This window comes from Oncorhynchus clarkii, chromosome 8 (genome assembly GCF_045791955.1).
Source record: "Oncorhynchus clarkii lewisi isolate Uvic-CL-2024 chromosome 8, UVic_Ocla_1.0, whole genome shotgun sequence".
Lineage (NCBI taxonomy): Eukaryota > Metazoa > Chordata > Actinopteri > Salmoniformes > Salmonidae > Oncorhynchus > Oncorhynchus clarkii.
Genome location: NC_092154.1, coordinates 13,075,881 through 13,098,841, shown reverse-complemented (window position 1 = coordinate 13,098,841; position 22,961 = coordinate 13,075,881). Strand labels below are relative to the sequence as shown.

General features: G+C 43.1%; 2 protein-coding genes across 3 annotated transcripts in view; one reads left to right on the top strand and one right to left on the bottom strand.

Annotated features, from left to right (window-relative positions):
- The first annotated feature begins 2,377 nt into the window (after positions 1–2,377).
- On the top strand, positions 2,378–12,861 carry LOC139414953 (reticulon-4-interacting protein 1 homolog, mitochondrial-like). Its single transcript, XM_071162606.1, has 9 exons — positions 2,378–3,068; positions 3,205–3,356; positions 4,079–4,147; positions 5,234–5,358; positions 5,765–5,813; positions 5,984–6,120; positions 6,944–7,127; positions 11,005–11,097; positions 12,301–12,861. Exons 1-9 carry the CDS (start codon positions 2,771–2,773, stop codon positions 12,502–12,504), a joined length of 1,311 nt encoding a protein of 436 aa, XP_071018707.1. The 5' UTR covers positions 2,378–2,770; the 3' UTR covers positions 12,505–12,861.
- Positions 12,862–12,928: 67 nt separating this feature from the next.
- Positions 12,929–22,961, bottom strand: part of LOC139414951 (beta/gamma crystallin domain-containing protein 1-like) — a 46,252-nt gene continuing 36,219 nt past the window's right edge. For both annotated transcript variants that reach the window (XM_071162605.1, XM_071162604.1), the window contains 4 exons: positions 16,508–16,631; positions 15,941–16,096; positions 14,163–14,322; positions 12,929–13,468 (listed from right to left, as the gene is read on the bottom strand). In XM_071162605.1, coding sequence (XP_071018706.1) covers positions 13,380–13,468; positions 14,163–14,322; positions 15,941–16,096; positions 16,508–16,631 — 529 coding nt within the window. In that variant the 3' untranslated portion in view covers positions 12,929–13,379. The remainder of the gene's footprint in view (positions 13,469–14,162; positions 14,323–15,940; positions 16,097–16,507; positions 16,632–22,961) is intronic.

The window sequence follows — 22,961 nt, the reverse complement described above, 5'->3', positions numbered from 1 at the left end:
TCTGGTCAAAAGTAGTGCACTTCATAGGGATTATGGTGCCATTTGGACGAGGACCATGGTTATTCCGCTTCAGAGGCTCTGGGTACAATCTTTTGCTCCAATCTCAACTAGCACTCATTTGAGGCAGAGTATTTCTGTGAAACTCTATGGGTTCATCTTCTACTGTTTGAAGTTGAACCAATGCTCTGTAGACTACTGCTCGTGAGCTCATTAATCAAATTAAATCAAATGTTATTTGTCACATGCGCTGAATATTAACAGGTTTAGACATTCCGGTGAAATTCTTTCTTACAAGCCCTTAACCAACAAAGCAGTTTTGAGAAAATAGAGTTAAGAAAATATTGACTAAATAAACCAAAGGAAAAAAATAGATAAAGTGATACAAGTTGGGCTACTGTATATTTCTGACTAGTGTCTTTTCATTACAAACAGGGAAGCAGTAGTGAAATAGTTTGCACATGTAGTATAACTGTAGTAGAATCAAGGCAGAGATACTGCAATCAAGATAAACCAGGATAGGCTAAGCTCATTCAAATGATCCCCATGTCATTATCATCCGAAAACCCAAACCATCAACTGATACCCCCTGTATATAGTCTCGCTATTGTTATTTTACTGCTGCTCTTTAATAAAAAAAAAGATTTTTTGTTTTTTTGAGGGGTATTTTTCTAAAAACGGCATTATTGGTTAAGGGCTTGTAAGTAAGCATTTCACTGTAAGTTTTACACTTGTTGTATTCGACACATGTGACAAATACAATTTCATTTGATTTGATTTGACACAAACTATTCCAAATGAATGTGAGCCAATCTCTGTTGAACTGTCCTCTCTGGCCTCAGGGGACCCCAGGCATCTTTATTCATATAATTTGGTCCCAAGATCCTGGAATTGCATGTCACCATGTCTGTGCAACCTGTTAAATAAATTAACCTACATTAGAATCTATGGTGTGGCCGGAGGTCAATCCTAGGGAACCAAAAGCAGGAGTATATTCATTAATGCACACCGTAGAAAAATGTTTTGCAACTGAAACAAGGGTTTCTTATTGGACAAATTCAGTTAATAATGCCTCCCCTTTTCGTCCTGTTTGCTTCCGTTTGGTTCCTAGAGTAAATAAACCCCTGTTGTTCTTTCCCTGAACACATACTGTACTGTATAAAGCAGGGTTGGGGTCAATTCAGAATTTCAGAATGTAATTCAATTCAAACAATGAATCTAATACATTATCGGGAATGTATTTTTCTGATATTAAAAAAACATTAAGAGGATTATGAATTATTATAGACAACCCACAACATAATCTTAGAATATTTCCAGACCACTGTAATTATTGAAAATTGTTTTAGGAGAATGAGTTTTAAAAATGAACTACATAGTAGTGTTAACCATAGAGGATGGTCAAATAAACATGATCATGGTGATGTGTAGAGTAAACAAGCCATTTGAGTTGCATTGGATTCAATTCTACTTCCTTTCATTCAAATTCAATTCAAATTCTGTGGCCAATTTTAAGTCAATTCAAATTCAATAATTTAATTGGAATTAAAGAGCAATTTCTCAACTCGATTTAGAATTGACTCTAACCCTGGTATAAAGCTCAGGTGTCTCAGGTGATCGATTATGCAAACGGATGCTAAGAGAAACACTACAAACAAATCATTACAGCAAGCCAAAGTTACTGATCTGTCCCTCACACCATTTTATCAAGCAGATTATTCCTGGCTGACACAAAGATTTGGCACACTAGAGAGAAACAGTAATGGAGCCTTTTTGCAGGCAATAACTCCAGCATTGATTCGGTGGACAAAGCCTATAGGGAAATAATCGTTTTTTGTAGGTTTTTTTGGATAACTGCTGAAAATAAGGTATGTGATAAATACAGGTTTAGGAGATCTTATGCGTTTTGTTTTATGACATAATCTTCATCAGCTAACGTCACCTTTTTTTATGTTATCAAAAAGTGCAGAAGGCACATAAAGGCTTCATAATTCATAAAGGTCGTGTTAACTGGCTGATATCATCCTAGAACAAAACATATAAGATATCCTAAACCTGTGTTAACCTTGGACCTTGTTTTCTGCATTTTTCCCAAAACCCTAATCTTCCCCCATTTATTTTCCCCATAGGGATTTAGGACGACAAGCTGGCGAGTTCTATTAGCCTAGTTCAGTGGTGGCTGGAGGGAGACATGTTAGGTGGATGGGGTTGAGAAGGGAGTGGGATGTTGGGGTGGAGCCTCACGTCTTTTTCTTCTTCTTCTTCTTCTTCTTCTTTTTTCTCTCTTTGCATACTAAATGTATAGTTCGTTTTCGGCTCTGTGAAGGAAATGTGCAATTCACACTCCGACCTGTTAACGGCAGCAATACACGAAAAGCATATAGTCTGCCGGAAAACTACACGAAGAAGAATGAGGTCAGCGGTAATTGAGAGCACAGAGTAGGAAGCGAATGTTGTGTAAGTTATGTACCAGAGGCACGTCATGTAACTTATTAATTTTAGTTATCAAGATAAAGATATTTTGGGATTTTCGTTCGTGCATAATTTCGGGTAACACTCTCGTAGCTTCATGGTAATTCATTAAACCTTTAAGATATTTCTATGAGCGTGTATGTTTAATGAATAGCTAGCTACATGTCACCTCAACGCTGACATTCATAATTATCGTACTATTGACATGTAGCCCTTACATTAGACAGTGCATGAAGCCATTTCTACTTTTATACACAGTTGATTTGATAGACATTTCAGGAAGTGGATAATAACATTCGATATGGGCTCTGTCAAAGTCACGGCGTGCTGCAGGCAGCTATTTTTGCCCCATGCAAGAGCACTTGCTTTAACTACAAAGATGGCTAGTTCTGGGAACATCATATGCTCCCTCCGAAGAAATCTCAGCTCCTCTTCGAGATTGCGGTCCAGCATGCCAGCTTGGGTGATTGACGAGTATGGCAACAATGGGGTACTGCGGTTCACTGAAGATGCCACAGCTCCCAGTGTCAACTCAGCAAGTGAGGTCTTAATCCAGGTCCACGCTGCAAGCCTCAACCCTCTCGACATATCCATGAGGAGTAAGTATCTATAAGTCTATAATGTCAATATGCTCATTGTCATATCTCCTTTCAGGCAGTTGCATTAGCTGTCACAGGAATAATTTTGCATCAAAACCACGATTGTTTTACTAATCTGTCTGTTTATATTTCTCAGGAGGGTATGGGTCAAATCTTCTGAAGCTGAGACGGGACCCGGTGTCTTTGGGTCAGAACGGTGGCGAGTTTCCCATCATACTGGGTCGGGATGTCTCTGGCATGGTGTTGGATTGTGGGTCGGGAGTGACCCATTTCAAACCAGGAGATGAGGTACGTAGTTGAGCAGCTCTGATGTGATGTGGCCTAGTAACAGTCATTAGGTCCGACCGTAGCAAAACGTTTTGCAACGGAAAATGAAAATGGACATTTGTTATTGAACAAGTCCAAGTTGTCTCTCCAGTTTTTACTCGGGTTCCTTCATTTGGTGTTTACTGAACACAACCATGCTGAGTCGGGATGGCATGCACAGTGCCTTCTTGTGACATTCAAGAGAACAGTCGTTTTGCTGATCGAATGAAAACGCACCTGGCCATACTTTTTACCTACTGGTAAATTATTTGCATTGTTGGCAGGAATGAAACAGGTGTTGTTTTTTCTTCCACACTTGTCACACTCATTATCTGGTACCTTGTTTATCAAGTAGGATTACAGAGATACCCTTAGAATGTATTTTTCCATCCCTAGTGGTTGTGGCTTGGCTGGCCCCCTCAGCAGGGCCCCGTCTGGGCTCCTCTGCTGAGCCTCCGCCGGGCTGCAGGTGGTGTGCAGAAACTCGTCTAGTCCAAACGTTCCAACTGTCTGGAAGCCTGTCTGCTTATTGTAACAAGTTTAATTTTGTTTTTAGAGGACTTCGGCGGCGTTTTGTGTTTTTCGTATGCATTACGATGTTATAAATAACTGATGTGTTGAAAATATAAAATGTTTGAAATAATATATATATTATTTTGCGTGTGTTTTTTTGTGTGTGTTTTGTGTGTGTTTTTTCTTCACAGGTGTGGGCGGCCATCCCTCCATGGAAGCAGGGCAGCCTAGCAGAGATGGTGAATCTGACAGAGTATGAGGTAATTCTACTATGACTGTGTATGCTACGTGTACATTTTATTAATGCAATGACATAGGGTGGTTCTCAGCTAGTAGAGCATGTCCCCTCCGATGCCAGGATAGTGGGTTTGATTCCCGGGACCAACCGTCCATAAAATAAGTGTGTGTGTGTGTGTAACAATACATTTAATTTAGCAGACGCTTTTATACAAACAAACAAGCATGCATGTTTGTTTGTGCATGCATGCTTGTTTGTTTGTTTGTTTGGATAAAAGCGTCTGCTAAATGGCATGTAATTGTTATTATGAATTGTTTTCCAAACAGGTTTTCATTCATTGTGTTATCCCATTATACATGTAGAAACTGAATTGTTTCATGAAATATATCTTAGTCTTTGTAAGACAGACCTCCCTCTTGGTGTTCAGTCGTCTGCTGAATAGAAAAGAACATGGGCTTCTTTCAGATTTGAATGGCTCTGTTATAGAGGAGAATATTAGCTTATTTTAATGGCTCTGTTTTCAAACAAATGGAAGTACCAGGGGGCATCGCTTTCTATGAACCCTTCAACTGAGAAAACGTGGAAAACAAACTTGGATGAGGTGCAAGTCTATTATTATGTAATCATATTGCAACGAAGTGTGCATAATTAATTAAGACTCACAGTACAACTGGTCCCATGAGCCAGTAAAAGCAGCAATTAGGCTAGCCAGACAAACTGAGTTGTGGGGTGCATAATTTGTTTGGCACTTATCAGCATGCTATCCTGGTGTCCTGCTCTCCTGTCCTGCTGTCCTGTCCTCTGTTGTGCTGTCCTGTCCTGCTGTCCTGTCCTCTGTTGTCCTGTTGTCCTGTCCTGCTGTCCTGTCCTGCTGTCCTGTCCTGTTGTCCTGTTGTCCTGTCCTTGCAGCAACTCCAGTCGTTCTGCTTTCCCATCGTTGCCTGAAACAAAAGAAAGGGTAATGGGAGGGAGGAGGAACAGTTAAGCACGGACAGATGTGTGTTTGTGCCTAGTTTGTGCCTACTGTATGTCCTTCTAGTAGTTACCCTGTGTGTGTGTGTGTCCTTGTATGAATGAAAAATTGTATTTGTGTGCCCTCCCACCTCAGGTCTCCCACAAACCAAGGTCACTGAGTCACAGGGAGGCGGCGTCCATCCCCTACGTGGCTGCCACGGCCCTGTCTGCCCTGGTCAACGCGGGCGGCCTGTGCAGAAACAACTGCACTAACAAACGGCAAGTACACACACATCCATACGTGACCAAATTTCTCCCTCTCCCAGACATCGCTCCTGCTCTGTGACAGTAGGTCCCCACCCTGTTCCACTTTGGCCACAAACCCTAGACCAACACTTTGCACTTCTGAAGCAGCGTTCTAACCAATCACTATACCAAAAACCATGGTCTTGGTTTGAGCAAGAGTAGCTTTACTTTAAGTGTCACGCAGAATGACATCACTGCTGCATGATGCTCACTCTGGCGCTCGGCTAAGCAGCCAGCGATACTATGTCTGATATATGTGTTACACTGAACATAGATGGATCATCTTCTCTCTTTGAATCCTGACCTCCATGTCTGATCTCTCTCTCTCCCACCCTGTCTCTCTCTCTCCCTCTGCCCCCCCCCCCCCTCTCTCTCTCAGAGTTCTTATCACCGGAGGCTCGGGTGGTGTTGGAACGTTCTCCATCCAGGTAAGGACCTTTCAGATATGGCCAGCAGCTCATAGCACCAACACTAAAGACTCACCTCACACCAGCACCAGTGGTTGGTTGACCTTGTGCAATCATAAAGAGTATACACACATCAACACACAACCACACAGAGAGGTGTCTCGCTCACTAAGTGTCTGTTTCCTCTGTAGCTGCTGAAGGCCTGGGGCGCCCACGTGACAGTGACCTGCTCCCACAATGCAGAGGGACTGGTGAGGGGTCTGGGGGCGGATGAAGTGGTGGACTACACGGCGGGAGACGTGGCCACGGAGCTGGGACTGCTGGAAAAGTGCGTTTTATTAGTTGGAATAATGTAAAAGTGTGTGTATCAAGGAATGTTTAAAACACTTTTTACAACCCTGTGATGTGTCGACTGAGACAGGGCCACAACACTAGAAGATAATGAGTGCCTCAAAGAGATCATGTATCGTAAATAAACCCTATTTTATCCATTGAGATTTTCATCTAGTTTTGATCTGTTAACATATTACTGAGACATGAGAGTAGCTAGCTGGTAAGGTCCAATCTAATGACATACAGTCACGTTTCCACTCGAATACCACTTTCCCCACCGACTCTCTCCCTGGCCAACGTCATAAACAACATTACCCACCCACGCAGCTGAGCAAGGTTGATTTGGCATACCTGCTCACTGATTCACTTCCTGGTTTCCATGGAAATGTGGCTCAAGGACTAGAGTGGGAGACTAAATGCTCTCCATTGGGGGAGGGTTGGGTGGCTGATAACCTTGTCTCAGTGGTCCTGAGTGAAGACACACTTCAATCCCTTAGGCTTGGCTAGACATCTCAGTTTATCGTCAGGTCGACTTCTATATTTGTCTATTGAATAGCATGAAGGTATAGTACTTCAGACCATCTTGAGTGTTGTGTTGTTGTGGATCGGATTCTCTCTCTTTCTCTTCCTCTCTCTTACCATGTTTACACTAGTGAATCAAGCAGAATTCTACTACGCTGAGCTGGTTACACATCCTCCATCTTAGTTGGAACCGTGCTGGACTGAACAAAGTGAAAGAACCCGAGTCAATACAGAGTCTCAGGATCGTGTGTTAGACTTTTTCATTATAACCACTGTCTCCCTGTGTTCCCCCTTAGGTTCGACGTGATCCTGGACAATGTGGGCGGGGACTCGGAGCAGTGGGCCCTGGGCCTGCTAAAGTCCTGGTCAGGTGCCAAATACGTGACCCTGGTCACCCCCTTCCTGCTTAACATCGACTCCATGGGCTTGCTGGAGGGAGCCGTCCACTCAGGACTCAACCTGCACCAGAAGGCCATCACGGTAAGCTAGCAAAACAAGTTGATGCCGGCAGTGTGAACATTGCATACAGATGAGGTCTGAACTCCGGTCTTACGCTCAGTAAACAAACGCCTTAACCATTAATTAGACCAAGTCGCTAGTAGGGCTTGAATCCGATTCACCTCTGTTACATACGTATGGCAAAACTTCCTAAAATATCAATGCACTCTCATGTAAAAGTTTAAAAAGCCTTTATTGTAACTTGACGAAACCAACCGACCCTGCCCCTCTGTCAGGGTGGGGGTGACAGGGGTGGGGGTTTCACACCGCTGAGCTGCGCTGGCCAGGTTACACATCAAACATAGTTGCTAGAACCATGCTGGAAAATACAATGTAAAAAAAAAAAAAATCTGTACCAATGCTTTACAATAGTGTGAAAAATAGATAAGTGAAACCCCTTAGTTTGGCCAGGGTGGGGCAGTTGGCACCATGTGACTGATTCAACCATGGCCTGTATGACTTATTTTTGTTTTTATGAGCGTTTGTCTGCTTGTTCTCATGTTGTCTTTTTGGTCTTGTTCACTCCTTCTGTGCTGTGCACCTTCCCATTTACACCAGAGATCTGTATATACAGTGGGGCAAAAAAGTATTTAGTCAGCCACCAATTGTGCAAGTTCTCCCTCTTAAAAAGATGAGAGAGGCCTGTAATTTTCATCATAGGTACACGTCAACTATGACAGACAAAATGAGAAAATAATCCAGAAAATCACATTGTAGGATTTTAAATTGATTTATTTGCAAATTATGGTGGAAAATAAATATTTGGTCAATAAACTTTTGTTATCTCAATACTTTGTTATATACCCTTTGTTGGCAATGACAGAGGTCAAACGTTTTCTGTAAGTCTTCACAAGGTTTTCACACACTGTTGCTGGTATTTTGGCCCATTCCTCCATGCAGAGCTCCTCTAGAGCAGTGATGTTTTGGGGCTGTTGCTGGGCAACACGCACTTTCAACTCCCTCCAAAGATTTTCTATGTGGTTGAGATCTGGAGACTGGCTAGGTCACTCCAGGACCTTGAAATGCTTCTTACGAAGCCACTCCTTGGTTGCCCAGGCGATGTGTTTGGGATCATTGTCATGCTGAAAGACCCAGCCACGTTTCATCTTCAATGCCCTTGCTGATGGATACATGATACATGGCCCCATTCATTCTTTCCTTTACACGGATCAGTCGTCCTGGTCCCTTTGCAGAAAAACAACCCCAAAGCATGATGTTTCCACCCCCATGCTTCACAGTAGGTATGGTGTTCTTTGGATGCAACTCAGCATTCTTTGTCCTCCAAACACGACGAGTTGAGTTTTTACCAAAAAGTTATATTTTGGTTTCATCTGACCATATGACATTCTCCCAATCTTCTTCTGGATCATCCAAATGCTCTCTAGCAAACTTCAGACGGGCCTGGACATGTATTGGCTTAAGCAGGGGGACACGTCTGGCACTGCAGGATTTGAGGCCCTGGCGGCGTAGTGTGTTACTGATAGTAGGCTTTGTTACTTTGGTCCCAGCTCTCTGCAGGTCATTCACTAGGTCCCCCCGTGTGGTTCTGGGATTTTTTTGTGATCATTTTGACCCCACGGGGTGAGATCGAGGGAGATTATCAGTGGTCTTGTATGTCTTCCATTTCCTAATAATTGCTCCCACAGTTGATTTCTTCAAACCAAGCTGCTTACCTATTGCAGATTCAGTCTTCCCAGCCTGGTGCAGGTCTACAATTTTGTTTCTGGTGTACTTTGACAGCTCTTTGGTCTTGGCCATAGTGGAGTTTGGAGTGTGACTGTTTGAGGTTGTGGACAGGTGTCTTTTATACTGATAACAAGTTCAAACAGGTGCCATTAATACAGGTAACGATTGGAGGACAGAAGAGCCTCTTAAAGAAGAAGTTACATGTCTGTGAGAGCCAGAAATCTTGCTTGTTTGTAGGTGACCAAATACTTATTTTCCACCATAATTTGCAAATAAATTCATAAAAAATCCTAAAATGTGATTTTATGGATTTCTTTCCCTCATCTTGTCTGTCATAATTGAAGTGTACCTATGATGAAAATTACAGGCCTCTCATCTTTTTAAGTGGGAGAACTTGCACAATTGGTGGCTGACTAAATACTTTTTTGCCCCACTGTAATGACTAGATGCTCATGTCTCCGCCCTAACAATGGGAGTCGTTGTCCCCCTTGTCCCAAGGCAGACAAAGCTTAAGTTCATAAAACCGCATTGGGCTTATTTTGGACAGATTTTGGCGAGAGTGGCACCTCTCGCTTCGCCTCTTTCTCCCAAGCCCCTACCACACACAACAACAAATATGAGAGATCACCACTTCTTCTTTGTGTGTGTGTGTGTGTATCTCTTTGTGAGTGTGTGTTTGTGTGTATCTCTCTGTGAGTGTGTGTGTGTCTCTCTGTGAGTGTGTGTGTCTCTCTGTGAGTGTGTGTGTGTGTGTCTCTCTGTGAGTGTGTGTGTGTGTGTGTGTGTCTCTCTCTCTGTGAGTGTGTGTGTGTGTGTGTCTCTCTGTGAGTGTGTGTGTGTCTCTCTGTGAGTGTGTGTGTGTCTCTCTGTGAGTGTGTGTGTCTCTCTGTGAGTGTGTGTGTCTCTGTGTGAGTGTGTGTGTCTCTGTGAGTGTGTGTGTGTGTCTCTGTGAGTGTGTGTCTCTCTGTGAGTGTGTGTGTGTGTGTCTCTCTGTGAGTGTCTCTCTGTGTGTGTGTGTGTGTGTGTCTCTCTGTGAGTGTGTGTCTCTGTGTGTGTGTCTCTCTGTGAGTGTGTGTGTCTCTGTGAGTGTGTGTAATTGGTCAGCTGCTAGATTAAGTTCAAGGTCCAGACATGTTAAGAGAAGAGATGAAGAGATGTTAGAACGAGGAGCTCCACCCTCTCTCTCTCTCTCTTTGCGGGCAAGTCTATGGGCCGAATGTCCCCTTCCGAAATTCGAAAGATGTGAAATCGCGATTGTTTCAAATAAGCTTAAGCACGGGAACTATTGCTGTTTGTTGGCTATCAGTGCCCATAGTATAAAGACTGATCTATGGCACCATTCATGTTTAAGTAGTCTGCCCACGACAGATTACTGCTTTGGGGACTTTGCTATGTAGTCCTCCCGAACAGCACAAGCCTGGTAGGCAAGGACAATGACTCTGGCTGGGAGTTATAATAGTCACAAGACTGTCTGTCTGTGAGTTACACACACCGGGGTGGGGGGCTGCTGAAACGGTAGTTTTTAGGCAGTCAAATCCCTAAATGCCTGTATGTGTATGTTTGTGTGTGTATGTTTCCTGCCAAGCCTCTGGCTCAGGGCCCTATTGTCTGGGTGAGCAGCTGGCTGGCCATATCGGGCGACTGCGGGGCTAAAGCATGAGTCACACTGGACAGACAGACTAGGACTGGAGCTGGACACAGTACCTGAGAGAGCACAGCCAAATGGGGACCTCTAGTGGGCCAACATAGCCTTACTAGTCAGGCACACAAGTGGCACTTTCATAGCCTGTTCTGAGATCTGTTTGTGCCATCATCATGTCGTATCCTTGTCATGACGATAACTTGACATGTTTGGCATAACAAGGTGTTGACATAATAATGCAGACCTGGGACCAGGCTAGCACATTCACTTATTTCTGGAGACACATAATATAATGCCACCACGTGTTAACTTAGCATTATTATGTGACTATGCAGTGATGTATAGGATGTGTCCACTGCAGTAGATGGTGCTGCCAAACAGTCATTATCAAGGTCATTTACCAGCGTTTGTGCTTGCTGTTCATATTTAGTCCCTGGTCGGTTTTCTGTATGTTTATGGCCTTTGGGGACAATAAAGATGTATTGAATTGAAGTCTGATAGTATCTTGACGTTCAGATCTTTCCCTGTCAGAACATGTGTAACGGGGTGTTCTACCGCTGGGGGTTCTACGCTCCAGACGGCCCGGCGCTGGACGAGGTCAGCCAGCTGGTGGATGCCGGAAAGGTACTGCTACTGCATTCTCTAGTCTATAACATCCTACAGTAACTCATTTCTACAGATGGAAACTAGCCAGGTAGGTGGGTCTATACATGCCACAGATTCCAAGCATTGTCCTATATTCAGAGTCCCTCTGTCTTTGTGTGTGGGCGTTCCCCTGTGTTGATGGCTGCGAGTCAGATTTGAACAGTGAATGGGTTTCCAACAGTGCTGAGCAGCCATTTGCTAAAGTGCCCCCCCCCCCCCCCCCCCCCCCCCCCCTCAGTCACGGGTGTAATCCATACCCCTTTGTCCCAGGGATTATAGGGACAGCATGGCATTTTGGGGTGCGGGGGTGCCGTGCTGGTGGCAGGAATCCATTCACACAGACATACCTCACACACACACACACACACATCCCAATCGCTGTCAGTATGGAGATAGATTTCTATCAAAATGTTTAAAATATATTAGTTGTCAGTCATGAATAGAAGATGCAACTTTTAAATATCAGACTGTAAATATGCCCATATAGTTTCGCGAACATATGTCATGATCCAAAAGCAAATGAGTCATCAACAAAAATAAATAACAAATAAATGAAAAACAGTTTTTTTCTGGTTAAAACAGAACATTTTACAAACATATTTCTTTCTTTGCAAACAAAAGTGGTCAAATATTATTTTGTGAATGTGACATTTGACAACATTTGTTACTCCACAGATTGCATTTATGACCTTCATTTGACATATTTGTGACTCACTACTTAGTTTTCTAATAAAACGTTAAAAATATATATCTCCACCGTCTCTCACTGTGACTCCAGTAGCCGGTCGATTCATTGTTAATGACGAGACGCAGACGAGAATAACATGTTGGGTGGTGGGAGGGGGGGGCACAGGATTGTCATTTCCTCATCACATTTTTAACACTAGCCCCTCCCTCGTTTTTATTTATTTTTTTGATGCTTGTGCATTCATTTGGAGACGATTTGCGCATGGGCGGTTGAATGTATTCATAGATTACTCATGTGTTTAGGGTTCTCCTGCCATATGTATTAGTTTGGTTGGTTGAGGTCCATACACACAGCTCACTGCAAAAACAAGCAAGTCATTTCATTGGTTCTAGTTACACATAGTCCTAGGGCATTTCCTTGAGGTGGTTGTTCATTGGTGGATTGTGTTTTTACTGTTCATGTGTGTACAGACACTCAGCGTTGTCATTCCTTAGATCCTTCCAGTGGTGGAGGACACGTTCCTGTTCTCCCAGGTGCCCCTGGCCTTCCAGAAAGTAGAGCGGGGTCACGCCAGGGGGAAGACTGTGGTCACCGTGGCCCAAGAGGAGGGGACCGGAGTGACTGAAGAGGAGGGGGAGACTAGTGACACCCCAGAGCAAGTCAGGGAGGAAGTCAGGCAAGCAGCGCCAAAGAGCTAAACCGCTGTGATGTCAACACTAAGCATTGGGGCATTAAGGCACGCAACTGTTTTGTTTTTTTACGCTTTGCAACGGACAACTTCAATCATTTTAGTTTTTTGGTCCCAATAGTCCCACCCTGTTGGTCAGTTTTCTTACATTTGCCTAATATGTACAAACCTGGAAATGGTTTGTCCATGTCCATCCTGTAGAACGCTGAACTCTTGAGCTCTACTGCAAAACACTGGTTGGTATGTTTGCGCTTTTGCAGATAAACTGCTTGTTTGAGAAAGGCAACATTTATTTATCTTATAGTTTGTCTTGTGTGTTGAGAATTCTTTACGGAAAAGTCAAATATATACATTTTGGCCTGCGCAATTGATTCATTCTTTTATGACATGTTTTGTTAGGCAATTTGTTATTCCAAATATTCTAGATAACAAAATATAATCACATCGCATATTTATTTACATAAGGACGTTAATGGCAGAAGGGAATAAAATGTCAAAAAATACATATTCATCAAAAAATATTATTCATCAAACTCGTATATTATCAGATATTAAAGGGTAGGTAAAGTATTTCAAGTTTAGTCTGAGTCCATTTTCCCATAATGTAGTAATGAATACTATTGTTTTGTCCCTGTTTGTTCGTGAAGAAGTAATGCGATATTATAGATTATCCAGGAAATTTGATATATTTTTCATCTTGACCTCAGAGGAAAGATTATACTGTATATAAGCTTCTCTTCCAGCAGCAAATGTTCTGTTCCTGAGGCATCTTGTCCTTGAGACTTGTGTGGGGCCCACGCTGCAGCTGCGCCACAGAGCGCTGAGGCCCCTCACCATACTGCACCTCAAAGACTACACCTAGTTCGTCCCTCTCAAAACAAGACCTCAGAGAATCTCCACTGTCCATCTTTGGTTGGGTTTGTTTGGATCAAACGCGTTGAGAATCACCTGGTTTCTGTCATAGTGTTGACCACCTGCAAGGACAGACAAAATGATTTGAGTTGTGCCTTGTTTAAATACAATGTGTCCCTTCCTTCCTTGGGCCAATCACTGATCTGCCAAGGTTGGATCAGTGAAAGCACAATGGAAACGCTGCCTTAACTTATCCAGACAACATTGCCTTATCTAATAACTTACTGATTAGTGAATACCTCAAAGAAGGGGAAAAGGAGGGGCAAATTTGAGGGGGGGTTTCATAGCCTATCGGTGAATCCCAAAACACACCCTGGTCCCTACCAACTCTCTTGGAAGGCCCTTCCTTGGGACTTGTGCATATGGCGGAGGCGCGCGCAAATGGAGGAACGAGGAGAAGGGAGTGATTTGAGATTCAACCTGTTTGTCTGAACTTGTCACAAGCCTACTTGATACTGAATCCAACTGCAGCCCATTGTCATGTCTCTGTCCATCCACAAGGTGTCACTAATTCACAATTATTCTAGTCAAGTTATCTAATCTAAATAAAACCCCAGATCTGAATGAAGTGAAACCAGTGAACAATACAATACACAGACTAGTCCCTGTAGATCTGAGAGGTAGAAGCATTATTGCAATCGGTTTCTCTTTCCTTCTGATTGGCTGGGTGGCAATGTCGTCATATTGCTCCTACCTATCAAATCTTCTCAGATCTACAGGAGTGGCATCCCATATTTGTTGTTGTTTTTGCCTCACCTTTGACCTCCAGGAGCAGGTCAGGGCTGGCGGTGTAGCGGATGAGGCCATCAGGCGTGATGCTCCAGCAGGAGGGTTGTTTGCCAGGCTCAGGTGAGAGGCCCATACGACTGCCTGGCATGGCCACGCTGCACGGAGCCACGCAGCAATCCTCCTGCACCTGGCCAGACAGAGTAGAAAACTTTATTATCCTCTAAAGAGGAAATAATTTGTACCGACATTCAATCACACACTTTAAATAAAGAATGCGCCTGCATCAAGCATAAAAACTAGTTGAGTGTTGTAATAAACCATATAAGTGCAACATAGAGCATGATGCTGTGAGACGTGGCAGGGAGTCCAGAGCTGGAGCACAAAGGCTGTCATAAACTCACTAATTGAAGTCATGGGTTGGAAATTTAAAGTTCATGAAATAATAATCAACATGCTTACTCAAAAGTTCTACTCCCAAAAATAGTTGGGTGCAGGATCCTCGTCGATAGTCCATGAACAATGAAATGGATGGCATTCAATTTATGTGAAGTTACAAGGCCATGTTCAGAGTGCTTCTCTGGAAGCATAAACTATAAGAACTGTTCAGTAGGTGTAGCCCACGATCTAGACAGACTACTGTATAGATAGAATACTTAACAAATCCCCAAGAATTTGATTACCCAAGAACCAGCAGTACTCCAGAATCTGATTTAAATACCCTGACTCTAGTGCTTGTTAAGTCACAATTTTCCTGGCCTGTCCACCTTCTCTAAACTGGAGCTCTACTTCCCGACCCGAGCCCGACGGGCCCCGACATTATACATTGGGTTAGAGCCGGGTAAGTCCTGTTTCAATTACATAAGGGCTCGGGTATCACTGCATTGATCACTAACATATTGAAGTTGAGCCATTTGCTTGTGCTGTGCTCCACAGTAGTCATATCTGACTGAGATCATAACATGGTGTCAGAAGTGCTTCAACCTCGTCAAATATAAAACAAAGATTATTTAAAATAACGTCTCATGTTCCTTGAGTTTAGTGACCAAAAGTAGCTAACAGCTAACTGCTCTCTCATGTCTCTTCGTTTGTTGAGCAGAGCCTGATATACTTTTAAGGAGATGGAAAACTCCATTGGAATCCTATTAACGGCCATTGTGTACATTGCCCATGCTACATCAATGGGACACATGACCCATTCTGGGTGATTCTGGGACAAGGAGAGCTTTCTCTCAAGGCGTGAATGGGAATCAATTGGGTACTAGCTAAAAAACCCAACATTAGCATGAATTTTGTCAACAAGAAGTACAACATTACAAATCTTGGGAGATGTGAGATAATTAACTTGCTATCTGTATAGCTTTGGAATTGTGACATTATGTACTTATTGAGGAAAATAGGCACATTTCTCGACTCGCACCCTGATTTTGAGAAGGGATTGTGTGACGATTAGCTTAGCAACCACATGACGCAGCATGAGAACGTGAACGAGATTGGTTGACAGTCTGCTGGGTGGGGCGTTATACGTTCCTCCATTCATTGCCCATTGCTATGGATACACAGACTCAAGAGTCACCATGAGTGCATGTAGAGTGAGCTGGCTGCACGCAGGGAGCGATAAGAGTGACAGGAGCGGCTAATGGATTTACTAATGGAGGAAGTTACTTCTGATTTCGGGCAGGGCCTTACATTGGTCAGAAGCAATCGGGCCTGGGTAGGGTCTGAATGTCACGGGCATGGGCAAGGCTTAAAAATTCATGCCCCTGCAGGGCTTTACTCTAAACACACTGTTGCCATGACGATGCTACCTTGCAGTGGAGATGTCCGTCCCGATAGAACCAGATCTGTTCGACTCCGCCCATCTCATCCGTTGCCTGGATACGCATCAGCTTGATGTCATCCATCTCCCCAGTTACAGACATTAGAAGGCCCTCCTGGCTCCTCAACCGGAAGTGCACCTGTCGCTGCTCAGGTAACAAACACCCCCCCACACACACACACACACACACACACACACTGGATTAGGGTTCACTGTCTATGAACCATAAGTAGTTCTCAGTTCAACATGCTGTCAATGTATTCCTGTGTGCCATGCAGCCCCTGTGCTCACACAGAATATTATGCAAAGCTCCATTGATGGGGCCGTTACAGAGTAGTGCACTATAGAAGCCAACAGCGCACCCTTTAAAAGGTATTTTTCCTGACTTTGGCAGAGATCAGATTAACGGTAAACGCTGCCGATGTTGGCGCAAGTGTAAATTACCTTAAAAAATCTGTTATAGTGCGTAGCTCTATAACAATACTAGGATTGAATCCTGGCCTTAATCTCCGTGTGCCCATATAATCATGTTATCACATTTGAGATGGCTTCTTACCTGGATCAGTGGGCGCAGGGATCCGATTCGCTGCCAGCTACTGAATGTTCGCCAATCGAGCACCTCGCCGGGCTTCAGCAGAATCTGAGCTCCGCGGTAGTTGATCCCCTCATACAGCACCCACCTGTCAGAAGTAACCAAGTGTCAATCGAAAAGTATCAATACACACTAGCAAAGCTTAGTGTCTCACATATCAGACAAATTATTCCTTGAACTTTTCACTCGGTGTCAATCAAAGACGAGGTCAAAACACAGTTACCAAACTAAGCGTCTCACATATCAATTAGTGAGGAATGATTGCTTTGCCTTTTCACCCACTCAACCCCCATAGAAACTGGAACACATCAACACAGGAACATCCTGTCTGTGCTGATGTCATCACTTTATCTGGATCAAAAGCTCCATTCATTTGGCCTCGTCCCATGTCTCTCCCTGCAAGAAAGTCCCACTCATGAGTTATAGGTCTGACCCTGCCGTGTCTCCTTGTTTTTCTGTGTGTTGCAGAGCTGAGTCCACATCTCCAGTCTGAATGTAACACACCATTGGGAACTTTCCACTGGTCTGGACCAAGCCTCACTACCTCATAATATCCCACGATTCCAAGACTCTTCCCTTCCAAATCAAGCTTTATTTATACAGCACATTTCAGACATGGAATGCAATGCAAATTGCTTTAAAAAACTTGAAAATTTACTACACAACAAACATAAGAGGATAAAAAAACAAAAGAATAACAATAACTGAAAAGCACCCTTAAGAAAAACAAAGCTAAAAAGGTGTGTTTTAAGATCTCTTTTAAATATGTCCACAGTTTCAGCCCCCCTCAGGTTCTCTGGCAGGCTGTTCCAGAGGCTGGGGGCATAGTAACTAAAGGCTGCCTCTCCATGCTTCTTGGTCCCCCTCAGGTTCTCTGGCAGGTTATTCCAGAGGCTGGGGGTATAGTAACTAAAGGCTGCCTCTCCATGCTTCTTGGTCCTAGGCTTTGGGATAGTTAAAAGGCCATTGTCAGAGGACCTGAGGGACTTACTGGGTACAACTTAAAAGCATGTCTGACATGTATTGGGGTGCACAGTCGTGGATTGATTTAAAAACCAATCGAATAATCTTCAAATAAATTCTGAAACTCACAGGCAGCCAGTGCAGAGACCTTAAACCCAGTGTAATGTGTGCTGTTCGTCTGGTCTTGGTCAGTATCCGTGCTGCAGCATTCTGTTTTTCAGTTGACCAATGGCCTTTTTGGGTAGACTAGACAGGAGAGCATTACAGTAGTACAGCCTGCTTGTAATAAAAGCATGAGTGAGTATTTTTGTATCAGCCTGAGAGCGAAACAGCCACACCTTGGCAATGTTCCTCAGGTGGTAAAAAACTATTTTGGTCACATTTCTAATGTGTGATTCGAAATGGAGTTCAGAATCTAAAATAACACCTAGGTTTTTTAGTTAGTTTTTGATCTTTTATTGCCTGTGAATTAACATTTGTGGCCAGATTCTCTCTCTGTGCTTTGGCTCCAGCAATAATTACCTCAGTCTTGATTTAGCTATAGGAAGTTGTCAGCCATCCAAGTATTTAAATCCCTAATAATTTATCCATGGAGCTAAAAATCCTCTGGTGACACAAATGTAAAGTTGTGTATAGTCTGTGTACGTGGGAAAATCAGTGCTGTGCTTTCTGATAACGCTGCCAAGGGGTAACACATTAAAACTGAACAGTACCGGACCCAAAATCGAACGCCACATGCTAATTTGCTAAGAGCTGAAGAATCTACATTACTTTCTTCAGAAGGGGTTTCTCCATTACAGTTTTTAGTGCAGAGGGGAAAATGCCTGTAAACAGGGAGTGATTAACAATAGCTTGCATTTCTTCAGAAATGCAATTAAAAACAGTTTTGAAAAGGTGGTGTGGATAGGATCGAGAAGGCAGGTAGAATACTTAAGTTGTAATATAACTTTCCTGAGCATGTCTGTGTAAACCAGGGAAATTAAATCCATAGTGCTTTGCGTGCTAGGTTAGCGGACATATCAAACTTCTCATCAGGTCTTGCTTGTCTGATAGCCAACATAAGGCAGGGTATCTTATCTCTGAAACATGCTACAAACTGATCACATTTAGATGTGGAGGAAAGTTCACATACAGTGCCTTGCGAAAGTATTCGGCCCCCTTGAACTTTGCGACCTTTTGCCACATTTCAGGCTTCAAACATAAAGATATAAAACTGTATTTTTTTGTGAAGAATCAACAACAAGTGGGACACAATCATGAAGTGGAACGACATTTATTGGATATTTCAAACTTTTTTAACAAATCAAAAACTGAAAAATTGGGCGTGCAAAATTATTCAGCCCCTTTACTTTCAGTGCAGCAAACTCTCTCCAGAAGTTCAGTGAGGATCTCTGAATGATCCAATGTTGACCTAAATGACTAATGATGATAAATACAATCCACCTGTGTGTAATCAAGTCTCTGTATAAATGCACCTGCACTGTGATAGTCTCAGAGGTCCGTTAAAAGTGCAGAGAGCATCATGAAGAACAAGGAACACACCAGGCAGGTCCGAGATACTGTTGTGAAGAAGTTTAAAGCCGGATTTGGATACAAAAAGATTTCCCAAGCTTTAAACATCCCAAGGAGCACTGTGCAAGCGATAATATTGAAATGGAAGGAGTATCAGACCACTGCAAATCTACCAAGACCTGGCCGTCCCTCTAAACTTTCAGCTCATACAAGGAGAAGACTGATCAGAGATGCAGCCAAGAGGCCCATGATCACTCTGGATGAACTGCAGAGATCTACAGCTGAGGTGGGAGACTCTGTCCATAGGACGACAATCAGTCGTATATTGCACAAATCTGGCCTTTATGGAAGAGTGGCAAGAAGAAAGCCATTTCTTAAAGATATCCATAAAAAGTGTCATTTAAAGTTTGCCACAAGCCACCTGGGAGACACACCAAACATGTGGAAGAAGGTGCTCTGGTCAGATGAAACCAAAATTGAACTTTTTGGCAACAATGCAAAACGTTATGTTTGGCGTAAAAGCAACACAGCTGAACACACCATCCCCACTGTCAAACATGGTGGTGGCAGCATCATGGTTTGGGCCTGCTTTTCTTCAGCAGGGACAGGGAAGACGGTTAAAATTGATGGGAAGATGGATGGAGCCAAATACAGGACCATTCTGGAAGAAAACCTGATGGAGTCTGCAAAAGACCTGAGACTGGGACCGAGATTTGTCTTCCAACAAGACAATGATCCAAAACATAAAGCAAAATCTACAATGGAATGGTTCAAAAATAAACATATCCAGGTGTTAGAATGGCCAAGTCAAAGTCCAGACCTGAATCCAATCGAGAATCTGTGGAAAGAACTGAAAACTGCTGTTCACAAATGCTCTCCATCCAACCTCACTGAGCTCAAGCTGTTTTGCAAGGAGGAATGGGAAAACATTTCAGTCTCTCGATGTGCAAAACTGATAGAGACATACCCCAAGCGACTTACAGCTGTAATCGCAGCAAAAGGTTGCGCTACAAAGTATTAACTTAAGGGGGCTGAATAATTTTGCACGCCCAATTTTTCAGTTTTTGATTTGTTAAAAAAGTTTGAAATATCCAATAAATGTCGTTCCACTTCATGATTGTGTCCCACTTGTTGTTGATTCTTCACAAAAAAAGACAGTTTTATATCTTTATGTTTGAAGCCTGAAATGTGGCAAAAGGTCGCAAAGTTCAAGGGGGCCGAATACTTTCGCAAGGCACTGTAGGTCTGCGGGGGTAGGATTTATCAGGCCATCAATGGTTGAGAAGAGCACTCTCTAATTAAACTGATTATTAGTGATCAAAGTTAGAAAAATGAGCCCGTCTGGCATTTCTAATTGCCTTGTTATACAGTCATTCAGAAACTATTCAGACCCCTTGACTTTTTCCACATCTTGTTACATTACAGCCTTAAGCAAAAATGTATTCAATCGTTTTTTTCCCCCTCATCAATTCACACACTACCCCATAATGAAAAAGCAAAACCAGGTTTGTAGAAATTTTGCAAATGTATTAAAATAGAAAACGGAAATATCACAAGTATTCAGACCCTTTACTCACTACTTTGTTGAAGGACCTTTGGCAGCGATTACAGCCTCAAGTCTTCTTGGATATGATGCTACAAGCTTGGCACACCTGTATTTGGGGAGTTTCTCCCATTCTTCTCTGCAGATCTTCTCAAGCTCTGTCAGGTTGGATGGGGAGCGTCGCTGCATATCTATTTTCAAGTCTCTCCAGAGATGTTTGATCAGGTTTAAGTCCGGGCTCTGGTTAGGCACCTCAAGAACATTCAGAGACTTGTCCTGAAGCCACTCCTGCGTTGTCTTGGCTGTGTGCTTAAGGTCCTGAGCACTCTGGAGCAGGTTTTCATGAAGGATCTCTCTGTACTTTGCTCCATTCATCTTTCCCTCGATCCTGACTAGTCTCCCAGCCCCATCCACTGAAAAACATCCCCACAGCATGCTGCCACCACCATGCTTCACTGTCGGGATGGTGCCAGGTTTCCTCCAGACGTGACACTTGACATTCAGGCCAAAGAGTTCAATCTTGGTTTCATCAGATCAGAGAATCTTGTTTCTCATGGTCTGAGTCTTTAGGTGCCTTTTGGCAAACTCCATGTGCCCTTTACTGAGGAGTGGCTTCGGTCTGGCCACTATACCATAAATGCCTGATTGGTGGAGTGCTGCAGAGATGGTTGTCCTTCTGGAAGGTTCTCCCATCTCGACAGAGGGACTCTGGAGCTCTGTCAGAGTGACCATCGGGTTCTTGGTCACCTCCCTGTCCAAGGCACTCAACCCCTGATTGCTCAGTTTGGCCATCTCTATGAAGGATCTTGGTGGTTCCAAACTTCTTCCATTTAAGAATGATGGAGGCCACTGTGTTTTTGGGAACCTCCAATGCTGCAGAAATGTTTTGGTACTCTTCCCCAGATCTGTGCCTCGACACAATCCTGTCTCTGAGCTCTACGGACAATTCCTTTGACCTCATGGCTTGGTTTTTGCTCTGACATGCACTGTGGGACGGCCCTGAATTTGTCTGAACCGTTTCGGTGCTTCTCCTTCCAATAGGGTGCTTCCCTTTTAACCTCTCTGGGATGGTAGCGTCCCACCTCGCCAACAGCCAGTGAAATTGCAGGCCGCCAAATTCAAAACAACAGAAATCCCATAATTAAAATTCCTCCAACATACAAGTATTTTACACCATTTTAAAGATAAACTTGTAAATCCAGCCACAGTGTACGATTTCAAAAAGGCTTTACGACGAAAGCACACCAAACTATTATGTTAGGTCAGTACCTAGTCACAGAAAAACACAGCCATTTTTCCAGCCAATGAGAGGAGTCACAAAAAGCAGAAATAGAGAGAACTAATCACTAACCTTTGATGATCTTCATCAGATGACCCTGATAGGACTTCATGTTACACAATACATGTATGTTTTGTTCAATAAAGTTATTTATATCCAAAAATCTCAGTTTACATTGGCGCGTTATGTTCAGTAGTTTTAAAAAATCAATTTACAGAAATACTCATAATAAACATTGCTAAAAGATACAAGTGTTATGCATGTCATTTTAGATCCACTTCTCCTTAATGCAACCGCTGTGTCAGATTTCAAAAAAACTTTACGGAAAAAGCAAACCATGCAATAATCTGAGTACGGCGCTCAGACACAAAAACAAGCCATGCAGATACCCGCCATGTTGTGGAGTCAACAGAAGTCAGAAATAGCATTATAAATATTCACTTACCTTTGATGATCTTCATCAGAATGCACTCCCAGGAATCCCAGTTCCACAATAAATGTTTGTTTTGTTCGATAAAGTCCATCATTTATGTCCAAATACCTTTTTGTTTGAGCGTTTAGTACACAATCCAAACTCACGAGGCGCGGGCAAGTCTAGGCGAAAGTTCAGACGAAAAGTCACATTACAGTTCGTAGAAACATGTCAAACGCAGTATAGAATCAATATTTAGGATGTTTTTATCATAAATCTTCAATAATGTTTCAACCGGAGAATTCCTTTGTCTGTAGAAATGCAATGGAACGCAGCTAACTCTCACGGGAGCCCGCGAGACTGAGCTCATGGCACTGCCAGACACCTGGCTCAATCAGCTCTCATTCCCCCCTCCTTCACAGTAGAAGCCTCGAACAAGGTTCTAAAGACTTGACATCTAGTGGAAGCCTTAGGAAGTGCAATATGACCCCATAGACACTTTATATTCGATAGGCAATGACTTGAAAAACTACAAACATCAGATTTCCCACTTCCTGGTTGGATTTTTTTCTCAGGTTTTTGCCTGTCATATGAGTTCTGTTATACTCACAGACAACATTCATACAGTTTTAGAAACTTCAGAGTGGTTTCTATCCAAATCTAATAATTATATGCATATTCTAGCTTTTAGGCATGAGTAGCAGGCAGT

Coding starts and splice junctions, on each gene's coding strand:
- LOC139414953 (XM_071162606.1), top strand. CDS start 2,771: ATGGGCTCTGTCAAAGTCACGGCGTGCTGCAGGCAGCTATTTTTGCCC. Junction 4,148..5,233: donor TGAATCTGACAGAGTATGAG/GTAATTCTACTA, acceptor CTCCCACCTCAG/GTCTCCCACAAACCAAGGTC. Junction 5,814..5,983: donor TTGGAACGTTCTCCATCCAG/GTAAGGACCTTT, acceptor TTTCCTCTGTAG/CTGCTGAAGGCCTGGGGCGC.